At 42.4% G+C, this 23294-nt stretch overlaps 14 protein-coding genes across 14 annotated transcripts; 10 read left to right on the forward strand and 4 right to left on the reverse strand.

Annotated features, from left to right (window-relative positions):
* Nucleotides 1-215: 215 nt before the first annotated feature.
* SAMD00019534_000320 (hypothetical protein) lies at nucleotides 216-1255 on the forward strand (the record flags this gene model as incomplete). Its single annotated transcript, XM_012903465.1, has 5 exons — nucleotides 216-398; nucleotides 461-749; nucleotides 822-888; nucleotides 971-1086; nucleotides 1164-1255. 5 exons carry the CDS (start codon nucleotides 216-218, stop codon nucleotides 1253-1255), a joined length of 747 nt encoding a protein of 248 aa, XP_012758919.1.
* A 475-nt stretch (nucleotides 1256-1730) lies between these two features.
* Nucleotides 1731-2229, forward strand: SAMD00019534_000330 (hypothetical protein; the record flags this gene model as incomplete). The annotated part of the gene is made up of 2 exons (XM_012903466.1): nucleotides 1731-2142; nucleotides 2213-2229. 2 exons carry the CDS (start codon nucleotides 1731-1733, stop codon nucleotides 2227-2229), a joined length of 429 nt encoding a protein of 142 aa, XP_012758920.1.
* A 433-nt stretch (nucleotides 2230-2662) lies between these two features.
* Nucleotides 2663-3739, reverse strand: SAMD00019534_000340 (hypothetical protein; the record flags this gene model as incomplete). Its single annotated transcript, XM_012903467.1, has 2 exons — nucleotides 2663-3529; nucleotides 3590-3739. The coding sequence occupies 2 exons, from the start codon at nucleotides 3737-3739 to the stop codon at nucleotides 2663-2665; spliced, it is 1017 nt and encodes a 338-aa protein (XP_012758921.1).
* Nucleotides 3740-4514: 775 nt separating this feature from the next.
* On the forward strand, nucleotides 4515-6058 carry SAMD00019534_000350 (hypothetical protein; the record flags this gene model as incomplete). The annotated part of the gene is made up of 2 exons (XM_012903468.1): nucleotides 4515-4955; nucleotides 5036-6058. The coding sequence occupies 2 exons, from the start codon at nucleotides 4515-4517 to the stop codon at nucleotides 6056-6058; spliced, it is 1464 nt and encodes a 487-aa protein (XP_012758922.1).
* A 254-nt stretch (nucleotides 6059-6312) lies between these two features.
* On the forward strand, nucleotides 6313-8272 carry SAMD00019534_000360 (hypothetical protein; the record flags this gene model as incomplete). Its single annotated transcript, XM_012903469.1, has 2 exons — nucleotides 6313-8002; nucleotides 8067-8272. The coding sequence occupies 2 exons, from the start codon at nucleotides 6313-6315 to the stop codon at nucleotides 8270-8272; spliced, it is 1896 nt and encodes a 631-aa protein (XP_012758923.1).
* Nucleotides 8273-8452: 180 nt separating this feature from the next.
* On the forward strand, nucleotides 8453-10693 carry SAMD00019534_000370 (hypothetical protein; the record flags this gene model as incomplete). Its single annotated transcript, XM_012903470.1, has 6 exons — nucleotides 8453-8689; nucleotides 8759-8914; nucleotides 8948-9694; nucleotides 9780-9928; nucleotides 9987-10275; nucleotides 10355-10693. Coding segments are annotated over 6 exons (1917 nt in total), but the record flags the coding sequence as incomplete, so codon positions are not given.
* Nucleotides 10694-10812: 119 nt separating this feature from the next.
* SAMD00019534_000380 (hypothetical protein) lies at nucleotides 10813-11337 on the reverse strand (the record flags this gene model as incomplete). Its single annotated transcript, XM_012903471.1, has 2 exons — nucleotides 10813-11174; nucleotides 11253-11337. 2 exons carry the CDS (start codon nucleotides 11335-11337, stop codon nucleotides 10813-10815), a joined length of 447 nt encoding a protein of 148 aa, XP_012758925.1.
* A 625-nt stretch (nucleotides 11338-11962) lies between these two features.
* SAMD00019534_000390 (hypothetical protein) lies at nucleotides 11963-12283 on the reverse strand (the record flags this gene model as incomplete). Its single annotated transcript, XM_012903472.1, has 1 exon — nucleotides 11963-12283. One exon carries the CDS (start codon nucleotides 12281-12283, stop codon nucleotides 11963-11965), a length of 321 nt encoding a protein of 106 aa, XP_012758926.1.
* A 660-nt stretch (nucleotides 12284-12943) lies between these two features.
* On the forward strand, nucleotides 12944-13933 carry SAMD00019534_000400 (hypothetical protein; the record flags this gene model as incomplete). Its single annotated transcript, XM_012903473.1, has 2 exons — nucleotides 12944-12985; nucleotides 13043-13933. The coding sequence occupies 2 exons, from the start codon at nucleotides 12944-12946 to the stop codon at nucleotides 13931-13933; spliced, it is 933 nt and encodes a 310-aa protein (XP_012758927.1).
* A 300-nt stretch (nucleotides 13934-14233) lies between these two features.
* Nucleotides 14234-15078, reverse strand: SAMD00019534_000410 (hypothetical protein; the record flags this gene model as incomplete). Its single annotated transcript, XM_012903474.1, has 2 exons — nucleotides 14234-14431; nucleotides 14497-15078. 2 exons carry the CDS (start codon nucleotides 15076-15078, stop codon nucleotides 14234-14236), a joined length of 780 nt encoding a protein of 259 aa, XP_012758928.1.
* A 194-nt stretch (nucleotides 15079-15272) lies between these two features.
* SAMD00019534_000420 (hypothetical protein) lies at nucleotides 15273-15893 on the forward strand (the record flags this gene model as incomplete). The annotated part of the gene is made up of 3 exons (XM_012903475.1): nucleotides 15273-15576; nucleotides 15678-15749; nucleotides 15841-15893. 3 exons carry the CDS (start codon nucleotides 15273-15275, stop codon nucleotides 15891-15893), a joined length of 429 nt encoding a protein of 142 aa, XP_012758929.1.
* A 1903-nt stretch (nucleotides 15894-17796) lies between these two features.
* SAMD00019534_000430 (hypothetical protein) lies at nucleotides 17797-18159 on the forward strand (the record flags this gene model as incomplete). The annotated part of the gene is made up of 1 exon (XM_012903476.1): nucleotides 17797-18159. A coding segment is annotated over one exon (363 nt), but the record flags the coding sequence as incomplete, so codon positions are not given.
* Nucleotides 18160-18483: 324 nt separating this feature from the next.
* On the forward strand, nucleotides 18484-18799 carry SAMD00019534_000440 (hypothetical protein; the record flags this gene model as incomplete). Its single annotated transcript, XM_012903477.1, has 2 exons — nucleotides 18484-18694; nucleotides 18768-18799. 2 exons carry the CDS (start codon nucleotides 18484-18486, stop codon nucleotides 18797-18799), a joined length of 243 nt encoding a protein of 80 aa, XP_012758931.1.
* A 560-nt stretch (nucleotides 18800-19359) lies between these two features.
* On the forward strand, nucleotides 19360-23286 carry SAMD00019534_000450 (hypothetical protein; the record flags this gene model as incomplete). The annotated part of the gene is made up of 8 exons (XM_012903478.1): nucleotides 19360-19596; nucleotides 19662-19817; nucleotides 19906-20334; nucleotides 20401-20716; nucleotides 20785-22443; nucleotides 22508-22569; nucleotides 22633-23078; nucleotides 23148-23286. Coding segments are annotated over 8 exons (3444 nt in total), but the record flags the coding sequence as incomplete, so codon positions are not given.
* Between the last annotated feature and the right edge of the window lie 8 nt (nucleotides 23287-23294).

Below are 23294 nucleotides of genomic sequence, written 5' to 3' on the forward strand. Positions count from 1 at the left end.
AGTTGGACGATATAATATCAGGTCAGAGATATAACCTTGTACATCATTACCCTATCCCACCAACTCGAGACTTCCGAAGAAGAATAAAAGTGTATTCCAAAGTGTTTGAGTTCAAAAACTAGATTCAATGTTGATTGGGTGACAATCCGAACACCTCATTTCTATTCAAACAAATAACATACATTTATACATATATATAATAGATACAAATAACAATGAGTGTACCATATCAAGAAGCGTTGACATCGCTACAGGGAATGTTCTCTACATTCGACAGAGATATCATTGCAGAGATACTACAATTGAACAAGGGTCACATGGAGAAGACAATAGATATGCTGTTGGAAATGAGTGGAGAGACTCCTATCAATCAACAGAACACCACCGACTCGGACTTTGTATGTCGTCTACATCATCATCATGAATGTACACAAGTTGCTTACTATTGATATTATAATAGAGGATGGCACAGATGGAGCAGGATGAGATGTTGGCTAGGATGATGCAGAATGAGCTGTTTAGAAACGATACAACAAACACGGCCAATAACAGCCGTGACTACTTGCCACCAGAATTATATCAAGTTGGACATGCTAGCGACAGAGCTCCACCACAGAGGATAAGACCTGCTGCATTACCAAGACAGAATGTGGAGGAGGAGGAAGAGGATGACAAAGATGTAATGACAATGTTGGAAGAGGATTTGAATCTAAAAGAGATCAAGGTTAAGTTTAATCAATTGGGTGAAGGTATGTATGGTATACAGTATTCATCCATTAACTATTGTTACTGACATGTTGTATGTTGACGTAATGAATCAGCTGTCAAGACCAAGTTTGGAGAACTGTCAGATTACTTCACAAAGAAAGAAGACAATAACAAGTATAAGTATGAATCACTTTCGACTCTGATCAGGTCCAATATCTATCAATCAATAACTAGTGCTAACAACATACGATATCCAAAACAGCCCTGTCAATACCTCAGAGGAGGATGAAAATCAAGCAATAACAAATGAATCAGTCACCAGGAGGAACACTGTCCAGACCAATGATATGGACGACGAGTATGACACCTTTGTTTTGGGTATGTTTGTGATCGAGGAATTGTTGGTAACCATGCCATGTCATGATCATTCCACTAACATAATTTATGGTTTACAGATGATAGAAGAAGTGACAGGAACAGCAGCAATCAATCATCTGGTGGAATTAAACTACGAACATTTGGTACTACATCAAAGAAGGACGAATAATACACCACCGAGCATACTAGCATAGGCTCCTCTTCCTCCACCTACTCCACTGTCGTCATACATCTGTACACACAATCAAATCAATCACAATCCAATCCAATCCAATCCAATATTGGCTCAGTAGTAGAAGAAGGAGGAGGATGAGATAGGACAAAGACTTAGCGTTCTAGCGAGTGGCAATTAAATACTTGTTGTTGTTGGCATTGTTGACCACACACTCAACACACTGTACTTCTCCTGATCAGAGTGCGAACAACAACCACAGTAACGTTCAAACAACCCCCACCATCCTATTTCGTTTGGTTTGATTTGATTTATTTTAGAATTTACCTCCCTTTCAACTTGTGTGAGACAGAGGAGAGGTGTGTTCAACTCTTCGTGTACTCTTCTCACATATTTACCTACATAAACAAACTTGGTTCTATTATAGTTAATATTAATTTATTACATATATATATAAAGAGATAAATACAAAATGCCTAAGAATAAGGGAAAAGGAGGAAAGAACAGAAGAAGAGGAAAGAACGAGAACGAGCAGAAGAGAGAGTTGCAGTTCAAGGAGGATGGTCAAGAGTACGCTCAGGTCATTAGAATGCTCGGCAACGGTCGTCTGGAAGCACAATGTTTCGATGGCACCAAGCGTCTCGGTCACATCAGTGGTCGTCTAAGAAAGAAGGAGTGGATCAACTCTGGTGACATCATCCTGCTGCAGCTGCGTGATTATCAGGACGACAAGGCCGACGTCATCATGCGTTACACCATCGATGAGGCTCGTAGTTTGAAGACTCTGGGCGAGCTTCCAGAGACTGCCAAGATCAACGAAGCCGACACCTTTGATGAGGCTGACGGTGATATTCCATTCGAGTTCGTTGCTGATGATGCAATTGGTAAGTGTTTACACAATCTCTCTTCTCAACTCTCACTCAGTACTAACTAACATTATCAATCATTATACAGATATCGAAACCCTCTAGACAACAACAACAACAACAACAAAACAAAGGATCAAGCGATTAAACAATCAAGCAAACAACTCAATCATTTCACCAATCGATCGAACAACACTTGATCGACGGTCAACCTCGTCAGTCCCCCTCAACTGCTGCGTCGCAGCTGTCATTCCTCAACAACTCATCAACATCACTATCACTCTCTCTCACTCATTGACCAAACTACTATCCCCGTTCGTATCAGTCACAGGAGTAGTTATGTCTCGCTCGAAGTAACACAGCTCATGCACCTCCCACGTTCGCAATGTCATTGCCAATCATAGTAGATGATATCCTGTATAATAAATGACGTCTATTATTATATATCACAAACAATCATGGCAGTAGTCAATTGTCAATTTAGTCATTGATCTACCCACCCATCTGTCAACTTTAATGTGATGGACTGAGTCAGTCATCATTCGAATATCTCATCAAGTAGCTCTGATGCTGATATGGCCTTGTCTCCATGTCCACCAGACACTTTCAATTGTTGTTGTTTCGGTTTGGTTGTTGATTGCTTTGGTAGTTTGGTTGTTGTGGATGTCCTGCTGAGATGGTTCGGTTTACTTGGTGACTTTGGTGGTGGAGGTTTGGTCGCTGAGGAGTATAGAGAAGATGATGGTATCGATGTGGATGAAGTTGATGTCTTGGCTGTGCTGGTTGTTGTTGTTGTTGTTGTTGTTGTAGTATCTACAGTGGTGGTGGCGGTATCATGCTTATATCTCTTGCGTATGACACTTGGAACCTTGAATGAATCATTGTCATCATTGCTCAAAAGATCCAATGCTGGTGTTGGATTGGCGGCCATTCCCAATGACAGTGACAGATCAAAGCTGTCATCACTGTTGTTGTTTGATTGCTCCTTGTCACTATCAATATCTTGTTGTTGTTGTTTCTTCTTTCTCTTCCGAGCACTACTTTTGCTGTTGGGCGATGGCGTCGATGGATTGTTTGCCGCAGATGCTGCCTCATATCGCATGGACTTCATCTCTGTGTTCTGTTGTTGAATCTGTTGTTTCAACTCTCTGATCTTCTTCTTCTTCTCATTCAAAATGATGATGAACTTGCCATAGAGATCCTTCTCGAGATCGTGTTTCTCCTTGGTCAGCAACTCAATCATACTGACAGACTTGTTGAATTGTTGTTGTAACTTGTCATTCTGTGACCGCAGCTGCTTGTTCTGTTCGCCCAATGCATCACACTTGTTGATCAGCCACTCAAAGTAGTTACGTAATGATGATTGAGAGTCATTACTCTTTACAAATACAAACGATGTCTTTATCTAAAGGAAAACATAGTTAGTTGTTGTTATAATGTCATCATAGTTACAGTGATACAATACCGATATCTCTGAAGGTTGTAACTTTATATAGATGGTCAACTCAACATTCAATGACTTTGATTGTCTCAGACGATAGGTGAATCGCTCTCCAGAGTGGTCCTGACTTATGAGTGCAGATCTAACCAACCCAACATACTGCTCTGTGGACATTCCATTTGGTTTCAATACAGTCTCGATATGTTTCAATGGTACTGATGATCATGGATGAAGGAGTAATGTTAACCTCATTGTCATTCTCATTGTCATTGTCTCAAAGATAGTAGCGTACCATTCGATATCCAAACATCCTTTGCATTCGTCAATAGCAACTCAAAGGAATGATCTTCCTTTGACCATCTACTTTGAATAAAGTATGATGAACTACTGTTACTACTGTTGCTGCCATTGAACTGGAAGCTTGCAATATACTCATCTAATCATTATGATGGGTTATGTGTTAGTAGAAGGTCGTGACAAGAGACAATGAGATTCGAGTCCCGCAACCAAATGTGTTCCGTCCAACTTATGGGCGGGCCAAGATAAATATAGCTGGGGGACAATGAGATAATTACTCTACCTTCCATTTGGTGTTTGCTCAGATAATGAATGTAACTTAGTTCTGATTCCAAAACTATTTGCTCTCGACGTCCATTCCAACACGGATATTAGCACCCCAAATGGTCAATATTGAACCTCGAGATCAGTGAGAATGTTTAATTTGGGGGTATTGGTATGATTCGGGAGACTACACACACTTGCATGTTCACATCTCACACCTCGTTCCCGAGTCACACACACACACACTCTCTGTCCATTCACTCTCACTCACTTGTTGTCTTCAACTTGACTTATTGTGAACAACAATCATCTAATAATAATCATATATATATATACATATATATAATTAATATAAATATCTACAACCTTAAACAACAACAACAACAAAATGTCTGCTGATATCGGTCTTATTGGTCTTGCTGTCATGGGTGAGAACCTCGTGCTCAACATGGAGAGCAGAGGTTTCACCTGCGCTGTCTACAACAGAACTACTTCAAAGGTCGACGAGTTTATGAGTGGCCGTGGAAAGGGAAAGAAGTTTGTCGGCTGTCACTCTATGGAGGATTTGGTCAAGAACCTCAAGACTCCACGTCGTGTCATGCTGATGGTCAAGGCTGGTGAGGTCGTCGATCACTTTATCAACCTCTTGGTGCCACTCCTCAGCAAGGGTGACATCATCATCGATGGTGGTAACTCACTCTACACTGACACTGACCGTCGTGTCAAGGAGCTCACCGCCAAGGACCTCTACTTCATTGGCACTGGTGTCTCTGGTGGTGAGGAGGGTGCCCTCACTGGTCCATCCATCATGCCAGGTGGTAACCCAAAGGTATGTCTATGTCTATGTCACCCTTATTCATGTGATATCGATACATGTCTGACACATCATCATCACATATACTTTAAAAGGCATGGGAGGCTGTCAAGCCAATCCTTCAAAGCATTGCCGCCAAGGTTGATGGTGGTCAACCATGCTGTGATTGGGTCGGAGATGGAGGTGCTGGTCACTACGTCAAGATGGTCCACAACGGAATCGAGTATGGTGACATGCAGCTCATCAGTGAGGCCTACTTCATCCTCAAGCACTACATTGGCATGTCCAACCAGGAGATCCAGTCCACCTTTATCGAGTGGAACAAGGGCGATCTCGACTCATACCTGATTGAGATCTCCTCTGACATCTTTGGCAAGAAGGACGACGCTGGTGCCTACGTCGTCGACACCATTCTGGACAGTGCCGGCCAGAAGGGAACCGGAAAGTGGACTGCCATCAACGCACTTGACCTTGGTATCCCAGTCACTCTCATTGGTGAGGCCGTGTTTGCCCGTTGTCTGTCCTCTTTGAAGGATCAGCGTGTTGCTGCCTCAAAGATCCTCCCAGGCCCAGTTGCCGCCGATGCCCACAAGACATTCAAGGGAGACAAGGCCCAGTTTGTCGAGTACGTCAGACAGGCCCTCTTTGCCTCCAAGCTCGTCTCGTACGCTCAGGGTTTCACCATGATGCACGCTGCCGCCAAGGAGTACAACTGGAAGTTGCAGTACGGTAACATTGCTCTGTTGTGGCGTGGAGGTTGCATCATCCGTTCCACATTCTTGGGTCGCATCAAGGATGCCTTTGAGCGCAACCCAACCCTGGACAACCTGCTCACTGACCAGTGGTTCACCGAGAAGATCGGAGCCGCCGAGCAGGGCTGGCGTCAAGTGACTGCTGCCTCCATCCTCACTGGTATCCCATCGCCAGCCTTCACAACTGCCCTCTCCTACTATGATGGCTACCGTTGTGCCACCCTCCCAGCCAACCTCATCCAGGCCCAGAGAGACTACTTTGGTGCTCACACCTACGAGAAGGTCAACGGCAAGCGTGGAGAGTTCTTCCACACCAACTGGACTGGTCGTGGAGGTAACACTCACAGCTCATCCTACAATGCTTAAAATGACATGTGTCAGTAACAGCAATGTCATAACCAAACGTCATCGTCATCGTCTCGTCAATATCCAATAAATATATTATAATTAATTGTTTGATATTAGATATTTATCTCGTTTTGGTCAATGTTCAATGTACCATTTGCAGGGTGGGTGGTCCTTGCCCCTTCATGGTGTGGACCCACATTGATCATCTTCATTTGCTAACAAACATTCAATTCCAAAAGATACATATTAATTATTATTACATACATACATAAATGGATAATAGTAAAGTAATTACATTGGCAGCTACTGCTGGTGCTACAGCACTGGCTGCAGGAATGTTGGTATCATACGTACGCAATAGATACACACCTGGCGAACACTCTTCAGTGTTTAGATTCGATGAGAAGTCATCCGGTGGTGACTTGGTCGCAAAAGTGTTGGTCAACCACGGAGTCAAGTTCATCTTCACATTGATTGGTGGTCATATCTCACCAATCTTGATCAGCTGTGACAAGGAGGGCATCCGTGTGATTGATGTCCGACACGAGGTCACCGCTGTCTTTGCCGCCGACGCCGTGTCTCGTATCTCTGGCGTGCCAGGCGTTGCGGCCGTCACAGCTGGTCCCGGTCTGACCAACACCATCACCGCTGTCAAGAATGCTCAGATGGCACAGAGTCCACTCATACTGTTTGGAGGTGCCACTAGTGACCTGCTCAAGGGCAAGGGTTCACTCCAGGACATTGACCAGTTCGCACTGCTGGCGCCACACTGCAAGTGGATGTACCACATTAGCCGAGTTGAGGAGATCGTCCCAACACTCGAGAAGGCTTTCGTCATTGCACAGTCTGGCACGCCAGGTCCCGTCTTTATCGAGTTCCCCATCGACACACTGTACCCACAGCCAATCACCACCGGCTGGTACCTAAAGTCCAAGTCGGACAACACGACTCTGGCCAACAAGATTATCAACGCCTACATGACCTACCATCTCAACAAGATATTCAACTGTCTGGACACTGACATTGTCTTGCACAAGCCCGCCTTTGTTCCACTGGCCCTCCCATCCAGCTCAGCCATCAAGAAGACCGTCAAGTTGCTGCGTGCTGCCAAGTCACCAGTGCTCATTCTTGGCGCCCAAGCAATGTTGCTCGGTGCCAACGGTAGCATCACACCAACACAACTCCAAGAGGCAGTACAGGGACTGAACGTACCCGTCTTCACATCAAACATGGCTCGTGGACTTATGGGTGCTGCCCACCCCAACCTATTCCGTCACTGCAGGCGTGAGGCCCTCTACAAGGCCGATCTGGTCATCCTGGCTGGTGCGGTCTGCGACTTCCGTCTAGGCTATGGCAAGTCGATCTCTGCCAAGGCCACAGTGGTCGCAGTCAACAGGGACAAGAGCGATCTGTACAAAAACCGCTCACCAACCTACGGCTACTTGGCCGACCCCGCCACATTCCTCGTGGAGCTGGCCGAGGAGATGGCCCCCTACAAGCAACAATGGAGACAATGGTGCGATGATCTCTCCAAGAAGGACATTGCAAGAGCCCAAGAGATCAACAAGAAGGCTGAGCCATCACCAGACGACAAGCCAGGCTTCCTCAACCCTCTCACCGTGCTGGAGCACTTTGATCAGTTCTTGCCACAAAACACAGTAATGGTTGCTGATGGCGGTGACTTTGTGGGATCGGCAGCGTACATTGTGCGTCCTCGTGGACCATTGTGCTGGTTGGATCCAGGTGCATTTGGAACACTTGGCTGTGGTGCTGGCTTTGCCCTCGGTGCCAAGCTCTGTCGTCCAGACTATGATGTCTGGATCATCTTTGGTGATGGTGCCTGTGGATACAGTATTCCAGAGTATGACACATTCGTTCGTCACAAGATTGCCATTGGTGCCCTAGTTGGTAATGATGCCTGTTGGATGCAAATCATGCGTGAACAAGTTGATTCACTTCACAGTAAGTTATTTTATTGATCGTGATTGATTGAGAGAATGTCCATTACTAACAATCAAACTCATAGGTGAGGTTGCATGTAATCTTGCATATACAAACTATGATCAGGTGGTCAAGGCATTTGGAGGTGATGGACACAAGGTTACTACGATGCCAGAGCTCCAGGAGGCATTGGTAGCAGCCAAGGAAACAATGGACAAGGAGAAACTACCAGTCCTAATCAACTGTATCATTGGAAGGACTGACTTTAGAAAGGGTGCCATCTCTGTCTAGAGTGTTGACCAATCTCACAAAAGGTCCTCAGTCATACAAAATTAAAATACATCAAATTTTGATCAATTTTGCACATTCGTTCGTTTTCTTCCTCACTCAACCAATCGTCTTGTAAATGAATGAATGAATTCAATGTTGTTCAAGATTGAAAGACAGATAGAGATATAATATATATAGAGAGATATGGTACAAGATATAAAGAAGAAAAAGAAGAAGGAATCAACATTTGATAGGAAGAGAAAGTTTGTTGAAGAAGTTGTTGACGATGAGGATCAGGTTGATGACGTAGAGGTACAGACAAAGAGTATCAAGTTGGATCCAGTCGATCAAATTCAACAATTGGAGAAGGATGTATTGCAATCATTAGAGAATACAAACAAGATTGTTGATATCATATCAATATGTAATGATGTATGTGTACTCCTCAATCGTTCACTCATTTATTCATTCACTTCTAACATAACACTGACACGACGTGATACATAGGAGGCCAATGAAGAGAGCTTGGAAGTAGTATTCCAAACTATAAAGTCATTGGAGAGGATATTCACACAGAGACTCGATGCTTCAAATGAGACACTATGTCTGGCATTCCAACAACAACAACAACAACAGCAACAACAACAACAACAACAAAAGAAGGAGAAAAAGTCTGATAAATCCGATGCATTCAAGGTCTATGCTCAATGGCTCTTTTCAATATATCAATCATACTTGAAGCTGCTCAGACGTTTGATTAGACATCACGATGCATCCATTCAGGTGCCAACACTAAACAGTCTGTTTGCAATGTTGGCCGTCGAGTCAAAGATGCTTGGAACATGTCGTGCCAAGGCCAGTCGCGAGTCCGACCCAACCACCGCAGACTCTGTCAGCACAAACTACTACACAGAGTTGAACGATCGCTTCATCAAGCTCAACATACTGGAGCCACTGCTGATCAACGCCCATCTGAACACCCTGCTCACAGACCACCTCCAACAGCGATACCTTACAACATACCACGACGTTCAACATGAGATCATGTCCACCCTGCACGGCATGATCCGCGCGATGCTCGAGCGTGGCGTCGACAAGTCCATTCTGGAGCACTACGAGAATCAGGGCGATGCAGCCATCACAGTGAGACGCTTTGTCGAGAACGTCTTTGATATGTTAGTTCTATTCGAGGTGATGGAGGAAGTGCCAGACGCATGGAAATTCCTCGTTGGTGAGCCAGTGGCATCGATGATTCACGACGTCAAGACCCTAAGAAAGAAGAACAAGCAACAAAAGGATGTAAAGACACCCGACACCAAAGAGTACAAACAGATGAGCGTCTACTGGGTGAAGCTCACTACCAACGCCACCTACAAAGGTTGCTTTGGTAGGCTTTGGGTAGAGTTCCTCTCACTCCCATTGCCAGATTCAATCTACAAGCATGTAAGTAGTACTAGTATATAGTATATGAGATGGAATGGACATTGAATCACTCACTCCATTCAATCCATCAATCAATCAATCATAGGTATTACTTGGACTTCCAGATCAGGTGATGCCACATCTCCTGGATCCAAGAATATTGATGGACTTCTTCTCAAAGTCATTCGACCTTGGTGGCATTAGTAGTATATTATCATTGAATGGACTGTTCATCCTGATACATAAGTATAACCTGTAAGTACTTCCACTTTATGGACGAATGAACGAATGAACTAACCAATATATATAACAGTGAGTTCCCAGACTTTTACAAGAGATTGTACTCTCTATTCCAACCTGGTATCATCTATGCCAAGTATAGAGTTAGATTCTTCAAGTTGGCAGAGCTGTTCTTGAGCTCCACTCACTTGCCAAACTACTTGGTGGCAGCATTCCTCAAGAGATCTGCCTATCTATGTATGGTCACTCCACCCTTTGGTAGTCTGATCATTCTACCACTGATCTTTTCTCTGTTGCAACGTCATCCAAACTGTCACTCCCTAATCAATAGACCAGTGAACACTGCTGTCAATCCAAAGAGTATGTATCCCTACGTACCAGACTGGAATCAGACTCTAACATCTCACCACAACAACAGAACCAATCAGTGGACTTTTGATTCAATCAGAGCAACAAAAGGTCAAGAAGTCCTATGGTGAGGACTTGTACCTGCCATTCGAGGAGGACCCTGCCAAGTGCAATGCTGTAAAGAGCTCACTGTGGGAGATTGAGGTACTGCGCAATCACTATCATCCGGACGTCAGAAAGATGGCCACACTGTTTGACGGTGGTCTCAAGGGTGTGCTCAACTGTGACGAGTACACTGCCTACACCTATCAGATGATGTTTGAGATGGCCACCAAGAAGAAACCATCCGCCACCGTTCCAATGGAGTACCAGCCCGTCCAACAACTTATCATGCCCTTCCGTGATGGCTTTGACCAACTCTGGAAGTTCTAAAAAGATGCTCTCTTTCCATCTCCAAGTCGACGAGTCCTCAACCTGTTGTGTTTGTTCAAACAAACAACAAGTAATACTAATAATAAACAAAGAGAGATCTTAATCAATCAAATACATGACTATGATGTTATTGGTCCAGAAGATGTTGACGCCTCCATCATTTCTCCAATTGTTCTTTCATCTGAGGATGAATCTAATGATGCTGCTGCAACAGCGGCAGGTGTGTTGTTTCTCAATTTCTTTCCATTGTCAATTGGCAACTGACTGTCCTCAACAGTGTATGGCTTAACCTTCAAATCTCTAATTCTTCTCTTATGCTTCTTGGTCTTGACATGTGTATCCAGATCAGTCTGACCAACAAAGTACTTGGCACATTGAACACAATAGAATTGTCCCAGTCCTGGCAACTCTGGGTCAATCTCGTGCTTTGATGCCGCTTCTATTTTGTCTGGTTGTATATCATTCCATACTTGATCCAAGTCTATGTATATATGTATGATTAGTTATCTAGTCATTACATATTCATTCTAATAATCGTCGTCTACTTTGTGACAAATACCTTTTCCTCTTCTTGCAGTCTTTCTAGCCTTCTTATACTGCTTATTCTTATTATGCTGTCCTCCGAATCCACTGTATCTTCCCATCTTATGTACAATGTATATGTTTATATATAATAATTATCTGTTGTTGATATTGAGTCAATGATGTTTTGATTGTTGGTGCAACCCTAAACTTAAGAGAGAGTGAGAAAAAACCGACCGAGGAGTTCGTCTCCATTGAATTTTGATTTGAATCAATTTCACTCGCCACATCCCTGAAGTATGAATGAGTGAGGAGTAGTAGGGCAGTCGCAGGCAACTGACAAGATTGATCTTATACAAGTGGAGTGAATGCTCCATTTATTAATGTTGTTGTGTTTATGTGCGTGTTGGTGAAGGTGAGGATGTAGGTGTCTGAGGCTTGAAGGTGTTGTGGCATTCAATACCCTTGATTGCAAGCTTTCAAAGCGAAATCGATTGTTTGATTGATTGAATAGATTGATGTCTGTGCAGTAACTTTGTCATTTGGCTGATGCTGCTCATTGGGAGTCATTGTAACTCCCTCACACTTATATATAAGTGAGCGATGGATTGATAGATGCAGAGCATGACCACTGACTGAATGACTGAATGACTGACTGATTGTTTGATTGATAGATATAATGATGGTAATGCAACGTCGAAAGTGAATACTGGCTATGTATAATATATAATATAATAATTGATACGATTATAGTCCTTGTGGAAGTGCGTTGGCAATGTTACTGTTGTTTGGTGCAGTCTGACCTGGACCAGCACGACCAGCATTCTTCCTGTCGATACGACGAACAGCACGCTCGTACTCGATACATCTTGACAATGGTGCAATGACTAGAATGGCAAGAGTGGTGGCTATCCATGCTGCGTTCATCACCCAACGCAATGAGAAGAAGGTGACGTTGGCTGCCACTACAATCTTTGACTTGACCGAGCTGGGCAAGTGAAACATCGAACGAATAGTTGTCATGAATGATCTCTTCTTGTTTGTTGATGCTGCTGCTGCGTTATCCATCTTCTTCTTCTTCTTTATATTGTCCTATATCCTATGTCTGTCACTGTCTGAAAACTCTTTGGTCGTTGTTTTCTTACAACTTTGATCAACATGTTGTGTGTTTGTGTAGTTCTTTCAAAAATAATTTAAATAAATCAAAATAAATGAGGCCGAACTACATTAATCATTATGTCATCACAACTTCCAGTTATATTATTGATAAATCACAATATTAAGAATAGAAGGAGTATTATTATCACTATAGTTTAATCTTTAGATATATTATAATTTAATAGTACAATTTATTGTTAGACTTCTAACAATCTAATCCAAACAACACCAATCAATTGAATATTAGATAAAGCCAAGAATAGATAATAGGATAGGACCTACTTAATATATGTATCAAACTTTGTGTCTCCAACTAATACCCAACTCTTCTTAAACAGGCAGGTGGGGGAAAGTGTGAGTGATTGACATTGATTGATTCCATTCCAACGAAAGCTTTTCATTCATTCACTCACACATTGTCGATCAATGTTTACCTGTCTGCCTATAAATAATAATAACAACACAAACATATAACAACACAACTCAACAACAACAATGAGTGTAACAAAAGAAGGATACCTCTTTAAACAGGGTAGTAAGGTTGCTTCCAATTGGGTCAAACGATACTATATGATACAAGCAAACCTCTTGTTGAGGTACAAGAGGAAACCTGTATGTGTTTCAATCATATGATCTGTGAATCACTACTACTCAATCATACTAACTTAGATGATATTGTTATTATCAAAGGGATCAAAAGGAGCAGTACCAGACAATTCATTAGACTTGACAGATGCAGCTGTGGAGCATAGTGGCATCATCAAGTTTGCAATGTCAATCACTACTAAAGATACAAAGACTATCTATCTGTCGGGTCAGACGGCACAAGAGTCGTCAGAGTGGGTGTCTGCACTTAAGGAGGCAACAGGTAGATCACAACGACCAGTGATCACACCAATGCCCTCAACCACAACCATAAACAACGTCATTGAAAAGACAACAACGCCGACACGTCCATCATACTTTGTGCCAGTGGTCGACCAGTCACCACCCGCTCCACAATACGCCAAGAATGGTAGTAACATCATCTATCCATTCAACCCTGTTTCTGCTCCAAACGGTGCCAATCCACCAATGACATACGGTCAGCCACCACCTCCACAGCCATACATCCATCATGGTCAGACACAGTACAAGAACCCTGCACCAGTGCAGACACATCATATGGCTCAGCCACAACAGCCAATGGCATCACATTTTGCATACAATGGTGTCTTTGGGCCATCATATTATCAACAACAGCCACAACAACAACAGCAACATGGACAACAACAACAATATTATCCACAGCATCCACAACAACAACAACAACAACAACCAACATACCAACAACCTCCTCCACCACCTGCCAGACCACTCTCAAATGGAACACTTCAGCATTCACACTCATATCCAAGCGAATACTCTCAAGATCCACAACAACAACAATATGATCAAGGACAACAGCAGTCACTGGCCAATATGCATTCGACATCATTTAACGAACCATACTCGAAGCCTTCAGAGAGTCAATACGCAGACTTTACCAAGTACTTCTCTCTAAGCTCTCAGCGACTCTAGTCGGTCATGGTCAATCAACACTTCTACATCATATTTATTGTATTCAATACACACAGTTGATTATGGAACTCCTTGTCGACGGACACATGATGCTGATGATGCATCATGGATGGGAGACTGTGACATGTCGGGTCAGGAAAACTGTACCTTGGCCTGTCGCAGAGGCGAACGGTTCGCCATCCTTTCAACAATTCCTAAACTGAACTCGAGCACAGCTAGCTGTTATCTTAATTGACGTGGCCTATGGGCCACTCGAGGATGTTATCCAGGATATATATATCTTGGTGTTACTCAACCATATTATCTCACATCATGATCCAAGACTGTGACAGGAACATCATCATCATCGGCGATATCCTCCTCTTCGGGTGGAGGTGTCTCCAACACATTCAGACGCTTCTCTGCCTTGTATATGTAATACTCCAGGGCTGGCTTATTAGAAGGTAATGCCTTTGAGGTCAACACATTGTCACTGGTTGTTAACACTTTGGATGTATCCTGCGTGTGGTTATGTTAGCTGGTGACCAACATTGAATGGAGTCGGTACTGGTAGTACTACATACAGGTATTGGTGATGTTATAGTGTCCAGATAGTAGGTGAAGTAGTGTATCCTACACTCCATGTGTGACTTATTCGTACCGATCATATCGCTGATCTCGATCCAACTGCTCATGCTGTACTTTTCGATGGCGTCGAGCAACAACAACTCCTCGTCCACACCCCAGTCCTCTGAGAACATTGGGAATCGCATATTATCAACGACATGATAGTCGTGATCATTCCTATGTGGTGGCAACTCTACACCAACACTGAAGCACTCTAGACACAGGTCAAAGTCATCACATATCGAGCACTTTATCCTTGTCACCTGACTGATATCCTTCTGACAGTAGTTACAATGATATGGTATGTATAAAATGACCTCATCTTGTTCCTCCTCCTGTTGTTCCTGCTCCTCCTGTTCTTGATCGTGCACTTCCTCCTCCTCATCTTGTTCAGGTCTTAATCTTTTGGCCACCAATGAGTCGTTGTCTCCAACATTATCCACATCTTTATGTTCTGTAGAATGAGATAATGACCTCTTTTTAGTCGTATCCAATCCAACTTCTGATTGAATCTCTGGTCCTTCCCTCTCCACAGACATCCTATCTATCTATCTGTCTCTATTATCTCTATCACTTTGAAATGACTTTGAGTATTGATGATAATTCCAAAATGGCGCCAACTACTTGAACAACACTCGAAAACACGACCCTTGAATCCAAACAAAGTTCAGCAACCCTTGAACACAACATATAAACAGATAACAGAGATAACAGATAACTATAGCAAACATAAATGTCATTCTTGTTGCCACATTTGAAGAGTGGATGGGCTGTAGACCAGTCGATCGTTACAGAGGAGGAAAGAGTCGTAGTGATTAGATTCGGTCACGATTGGGATCCAGATTGTATCAAACAGGATGAGATCCTGTTTGCCGTGGCAGAGAAGGTCAAGAACTTTGCCGCTATCTATGTGGTGGACATCACAGAGGTGCCTGACTTTAACAAGATGTACGAGCTCTATGATCCCTGCACCACAATGTTCTTCTATAGAAACAAGCACATTATGATTGATCTTGGCACTGGTAACAATAATAAGAGTATGTATCTATCTATCTTCAAATCAATCAAACAATCAATAGTATACAATGAAGGATCATATTACTAATACATATATGTATCTATCTTCAATCATTCAAAGTTAACTGGCCACTTACAGACAAACAAGATATGATCGATGTCATTGAAACTGTTTACAGAGGTGCACGTAAAGGTATGATGAACAATCAAACAACATATTACATGAACAACCAATGGGATTCTGAACATTATAACTAACTAACTTACTGATCAACCTCACACAGGCAAGGGTTTGGTAATATCGCCCAAGGACTTCTCCACCAAGTACAAGTATTGATTTGGTGGAGACACTCTTCACCTCTCTTCACTCACTCACTCACTCATTGGTCGAGTAATAGTGTAAGGAATGCGTTTCCGTCGCATAAATCTCTCTGAATCACCATAGTGAAATGGCTCCACTGGTCCCATCATCCGCCAAACGACCCGATGACACCTGTGTGTTCATTCCAATCAATCAATCAGTCAAGGTCGATGCAGTGAGGTACAACTCATGATCACCACGCACCAGATCAAAAGGCGGCCCGATACTTGTGCACTTTGTTTTATTAGCCCATCCTGGACATTATCATTCATTCAATCAATCAATACTCACCCAGTTCCCAGCCCCACCCCTTCAACATACACACACACCAAAACACACCACCAATCAAGTTTATCATCATTGGACCTTGGTCGATTGGTGACACCAACCTTAACTTCACCTTTCACATGACATATTGACGGCCCAAGCGTCATCCTCAGTAGTTTAAATTCCCAACAACACACACAATCAACAACAACAATAATAATACATACAAATACACACATTGGAAGGAATAGAGAGAGCACAGGAATTAAGAGAGAGTCTCTGCAAGGACACCACGTTTATAACCCTCGACACAAAAGGTAATGACATAAATATCAACATCAGTAATCTCCAGCATCCTCCCTGTTAATTATCATAACATTCCTAAGGGTGTTTGTGGTTTGTGTTTGTTTTACGGATACCTGATGCATTAGAGTACAGCTGGTCATGGAGAATACCTTCGTTCCATTTTGAAATTTCATAATCCATCAATCAAACATCTACTTGTTTCTCATTCTCTCTCTCTCTCTTTAGTATCCTAATTATATTTCCTTTTCCATACTATCACCTTCTTAATCCAGACAATCATCGAGGTAAGTTCGAGATGCCAATTCCAGGCCTCACAACCAGGACCACCAAAAACATCCACTCGTCCAACCATCAATTTCGTTGTCTTTTACATCAACAAACAAATACATGTATCCTCTCTCTCTTTTGTTGTCCAAGACACAAGCACAAGCACACAACCTGGCATCAACACGAGTGGTTTGTAAGGTGTCCTTCTTTGGACTACTTGCTGTGTAGTCCAGGGACCATCATCTCTTGTGCACCATTACTCAAACACACACACATCAGAGGGTGCCTCGATTGTGGAGTCTGGGGGGTCACAGTGGTGCCTGGCCATCATCAACCACACACTTACCCACTCACCACTCACCACCACCAGACCATATATAGATGGTAGCTATCAACTATCTATCAAGTGAAATTGAATGCTTAAATTTCCATACTCATTCATCTCCACTCACACATCTTGACCTTACAACAACAACAACAACAACAAACAATAACAACTCATCCATCCGTCCATCTCTATCAATATCCACAAACATTTTGTACATACACTACTACTGGATAATACATAGAGATAGAAGAACAACTAGTATTGTAATTAATATGTATGTGTGTCATTGACATAATAATAATAATAATAATATTTCCATTTGTTGTCATTTGAATCACTCGTATTATCCAAATTGAACACATGTATACAACAACAACAACAGCAACAACAGCAACACGTAACACCTCTAACAAGCAGAGTTAGTTGCTGCTGTTGCTGTAAATTTCAATGTCCCATACCCCAGTCACCCCAATCATACCCTCTCACTCACACTCACCCTCTCACTGCATTCATTCATGAGAGTATACAAAGTGTGTGGAGGTGTATGTATGTTTGTGTGTGTGTATGTATGTGCGTGAATGATACCAATTGTTCCTTACATATACATAAGCAGTCATTCATTAAAGACACACACACACACACACACACAGACAATAGTGAAATTTCCAACAGCTCCAACCTGCTGCTGCTGGAAACACAACAGACAATTGAGTATCATACAGATATATACAACATTATCACTCTCTATCTATCTCTCTCTCTGTATCCACTCACCCAACCCGATCAATCACCACCACAACCACCATCACTACGCCCATCACCCCCAAACACACTCTCTCTTTTAAAAACCAAGGGCAAAGATACGTCGACTTGGTTACCATCAGCAGCAGCAGCAGCAGCAATTTGATTGATTCTGGAGTGTGCATCCATCAATCCATCATTCCATCCATCCAATCAAACAAACAACAAACAATCCATCACATCAAAGGTCAACATTCATATTCATTCATCAAGTCGCTTCATCATCATCATTATTATTATTATTATTATATTAGTTTTTTTGGTTCAAGCCCTTAAATCATATCCATTCATCTTATTGATCAATCAATCAATCAATCAAACAATATATAACGTATACTAATCTCATTAATACATATATCATAGACATTGCTAAAGTCTTAAGTCATTAATGAACGATTCCATAACCACCACCATCGGAATAATCACCCTACCCTAACTTAAATCCAATCAATCAATTAATATTATTTATAATCCAACAACACCATAATATTTATTATTATAATTATAATAATGGCATACCTATTAAATTATAACTTCCAATTACAATCCAGGAATTCCAATGGCCAAGTGCCATCATTCCTGCTCCACCAGACAGCAATGCAACAACACCAACAAAACCAACAACAACAACAGAATCAACATCAAAATCACAATAGACTATCGCCAAAGAAGTTCCTAATCAACCACTTTGACGACAGTTACCCAATGGACAACCCACTACAACAGAGACCATCCAGTTACCAACAACAACAACAACGTGATGAAGATGATTATAGATACAACTCTTCAAATCTTATTTGTCCAGATGGTATGTATAAACATCAAGTATATACTTTGGGATCTATATATATTAACCAATACTTTTTCATCATCATTATTAGACCAATTAATGTTTGCAATTGATGATATATAATCATACACCACCAATACTTACATAATATCAACAACAACGATCAATCAACAAACCAGCAAATTGTACAAAGTGTTTGACCAATATGCATGGAGTTGAACATGCCATGCCATTACATGACATTACCAATACCATTCCAAATTTAACAAATGGAATGTTCCCATTCAATCTCAACAACATCATCATCCATCTCAACAWTCACCAATCAATACCCCATTCCATGTAAAGTTGACCTTGCTTATAATAAAAGAGGAAGAAAGATGACCTACTATTCTTGATTGCAATCAATAGTAATAGGTCATAATAGTTCAGTGTACACACACATATACAAACAGTATCTCTGTCACTCCCGAATCAATGAGGTGGTCAGTGCACTTGTCCAAAGAATCTTCTTTTTTGATTTTAATTATAATTCATTTTTTATGAGAGATACTACTGCAAAAACACATCGACATTGAGATCTAAGTCCTCGTATCCCAGTACTGTCTGTCTGTATTACTACAACAAACACAAGAGTGAACTCTTATCATCATATAATTATATTGTTATTTATATATATATAAAGTAGAAGAAGAATGAAGGACTTTCTAGCAGAGGGAAGTCAGGCAGGTCAAACACTGTTGCGTTTGGTCTCACGTGGAAATGCAATCATAGCAGAGATGTTACGTCTCAGCTCACATATACCAACGGTGTTCAAGTTGGAGGATCGTGCCGATCGTGCAAAGTACTCAGACATCCTCATGGACTTTAAATTCCTTGCCAACCCAGATTACTTTGAGGCAAAGATTGAGGATAACAGAGTATGTTGTTGAAATGAGTCATTCATCCATTCAGATGTCATTAACACAAACAACATACATTATAGGACCTAGTTGACCTTGAAGCAGAGTTTAGAGATAACCATATAGATATCTTGGTCCGTTTCTATCATCTCTTTGAGAGTGTCTACAAGTACATCAAGGACCTTGAGCACTATCTCATCGATGTCGAGAAGGGATTCTACATTCATTTGACTATTGAGGTATGTTGATGTGACCCTGCCTGCAGGGTAACACAGACACTTTGACACAAACTCATACTCACTCCATCTCCAACTCCAACAAAACCAGTCAATCTTGATGAACAATGATGGCAAACAATTGGTATCAGAGTCCATTTATCTTTATGGTGTAATGTTGATATTGATGGACAACCTCATTGAGGGACCAGTGAGAGAGAGAATGTTGGTGTCCTACATGAGAAACAAGGGCCCAGTCGATCTGCCCTTTATCGATGACGTCTGTAAGCTGTGCAAGTCCACTGGATACCTACCAGGCATGGCCAAGCGACCAAACAACTATCCAGAGGAGTACTTTGCTCGCGTTCAAATCCCACAGAGTGTTCTGTCATTGGTTATTGGTCGTCTTCAATCCGATGACATCTACAACGGTACTAGCACATTCCCACATCCAGAGCATCGTAGTGTAGCCCTTGCCACCCAGGCCAGTATGCTATACATCATCCTCTACTTTTGTCCAGACCTTTTACAGAACAAGATGGTAAGTTATTGTACAATAATTCAAACATATATTGATTGATTGGTTAACATTATTACTTCACTCTAGGCAACAATGAGAGAGATTGTTGACAAGTTCTTCCCAGACAATTGGGTGATTGCATTCTTCTTGGGATTCACTGTTGACTTGTCAGTGGCTTGGGAGCCATACAAGGCAGCAAAGACAGCTCTGGCCAATACTACCACTCAACAGAACATCATGTATCAACAACAGAGATATTGGAAGGATGTAGTTGTCTTGAACAAACAGGTTGAGGCATTCCTCGTTGAAGGTGTAATGACCGAGGAGTACATCATGGACAACATTCAAAGGATCATCGGAACACTAAGATCCTGTAATGCAACCATTCGTTGGTTAATGTTACGTATGTTTTAAAGTGCCAGTCGTGTCAGTCGTATACACATACTAATAATCAATCGATACACAAAATAGATACCAACGCATCAACAAAGAAGTTTAGAGATATAATTGCAGTTGGATCACAGGATGATGTATTGCAATTGTTGTTAAACACTGCTCAACTAGAGTTTGTGTTTAAGAACATCTTCCAAACACTGTTGGACACAAAGGCCGATCGTTGGGAGGAGAACAAGAAGCTGGCCGCAGAGAGTATGACTGAGTTGTCAGAGTACTTTAGTGGAGAGAAGGCTTTGACACGTGTCAAGAAGAATGAGAACCTCCAAAAGTGGTTCGGCGAGATCTCGGGCAAGATCAACGCGTTGGACTTTGTCGACAACACGTCCACCGGCAGACGTATCCAACAGCTGAGCATGGCTCTCGAGGAGGTTGAACAGTTCCAGCAGATCGACTCGTCCATCCAGGTCAAGCAGTTCCTCATCGAGACACGTCAGTTTTTGACAAAGATGATCAAGATTGTCAACATTAGAGAGGAGGTGCTCGTTCATCTGTCTGTGTGCGCCGACATTTCCTACGCTTGGGACATTATCAACAACTATGTCGAGCAAATGCAACGCGGTATCAAGAACGACCCAGGCTGTGTGCTCAAGCTTCGTGCCACTTTTTTAAAGTTGGTGTCCATCCTCGATCTCCCACTGGTGCGTATCTCACAGTGTGCCAGTCCGGACTTGATCTCTGTGTCAGAGTACTACTCTGGCGAGTTGGTTGGCTACGTGCGTAAGGTTCTCGAGATTGTTCCAAAGAGTATGTTTGTCATCTTGAAGCAGATCATTGACATGCAGACCAACTCGATCAAGGAGTTGCCAACCAAGATTGAGAAGGAGCGTCTCAGAGACTTTGCACAGTTGGATCAACGTTATGATTTGGCCAGAGCAACCAATGCCGTTTCTGTGTTCACCGAGGGTATCCTGGCGATGGAGACCACATTGGTCGGAGTGATCGAAGTTGATCCCAAGCAACTGCTCGAGGATGGTATCCGTAAGGAGTTGGTATTGCAAATCTCGATGGCCATGGACCGAACCCTAGTCTTTAGGAATGAGAAGAAGGGTGTGGACGAGCTGCACCCACGTCTCAAGGAGCTGTCCAACATCCTCGATGGTTTCCGTCGTTCATTCCAGTACATCCAGGACTATGTCAACATTCAAGGTCTTAGGATATGGCAAGAGGAGTTCTCTCGTATCGTCAACTACTATGTGGAGCAAGAGTGCAACCAGTTCCTCAAGAAGAAGGTGTTTGACTATCAATCATCCTACCAATCGGTGGCCATCCCCATCCCAAGATTCCCATCGGTGGACCAGTCGGTCAACATGATTGGTCGTCTCGGTCGTGAGCTTCTCCAACAGACCTCCTGTCGCAACACACTCTACCTCAACCAGATTGGATGGTTCGACCCAAGCACTGGCAAGGAGTTGGTTGGCATCAACACATGGACCATGCTCCAACAGAGTGTTGGTATCTTTGGTCTCACCGGTCTGGACAAGCTTTACTGCTTCATGATGGTCAAGGACCTACAAGTCTTTGTCAACCAGATTCGTCAGTTGGTAGAGAAGAGTCTAAAGGGTTTCATCAATGAGTTTGAAGATTCCCTTAGACCAACATCCTCCATACCAGACTCTGTTGATCGTTATAACAATGCACTGGAAAAGACCAAGGGACTATCTCCAATCTTTATTGGTAAGTTGTTTAAAAGTTATATATATTCTTGATAATGTTTATTAACACTTAATCATATTTTTAGATGTATTGACAAAGATTGGACAGATACAACTTATCAGAAGACAGATATCAAATCAACTTAATGTATGTTATCATAACAAATGGACTACTTGCACAGGACTATTCTAACTCTTACCTACTTTACAGTTCCATTGTAAAATAGATAGTAATATGTTATACTGTGCCTTGGAGACAATGAATGGATCACTGATCAATGACATTCAGGCACATTTCCAAAGACCCGACACTTCTCCATACCCTGGTGAGGACAACACTCTCCTCTTTGACTTGGCACAGTACTTGGACACTGCCGGTATCAATGATCCATACACCAAGATCTATATCACCACTATGCCACTGGAGGCATTCCCATGTCTGTTGTTCCTGGTGGTACTGTCACAGGTGACCAAGTTCCAACTCAACACCAAGCTCTGTGTCATGCAATCAAAGAAGCAAAAGAACAGTTACGATTGGACACCATTCATTGTCGGTGTCATCACCATCCTCAAGCAGTTCCACTCTCTGCACACACAAAAGTTCCTCTCATTCCTTGGACAATATATTAGATGCCAAATCAATTCGGCACTTGCAAAGTAAGTAGTAGAAACACATTGATCAGTAGTAGTGCCAGAGAATCTAACCAGTAACCCCTTTCACTACAGTCCAAAGGATAACAAGGATGAGGATTATCCAGAGGAGGTCATTGGACTGCTTCGCTTCCTTGAGGACTTTTGTAAATACAGTCACACTCCAAGGAAGATCGTGGAGGGCTACGTTCCAGCCTACATTTTCGATTACTATGCTCAATA

This window comes from Acytostelium subglobosum, assembly GCF_000787575.1.
Source record: "Acytostelium subglobosum LB1 DNA, scaffold: scaffold1, whole genome shotgun sequence".
Taxonomy (NCBI): domain Eukaryota; phylum Evosea; class Eumycetozoa; order Acytosteliales; family Acytosteliaceae; genus Acytostelium; species Acytostelium subglobosum.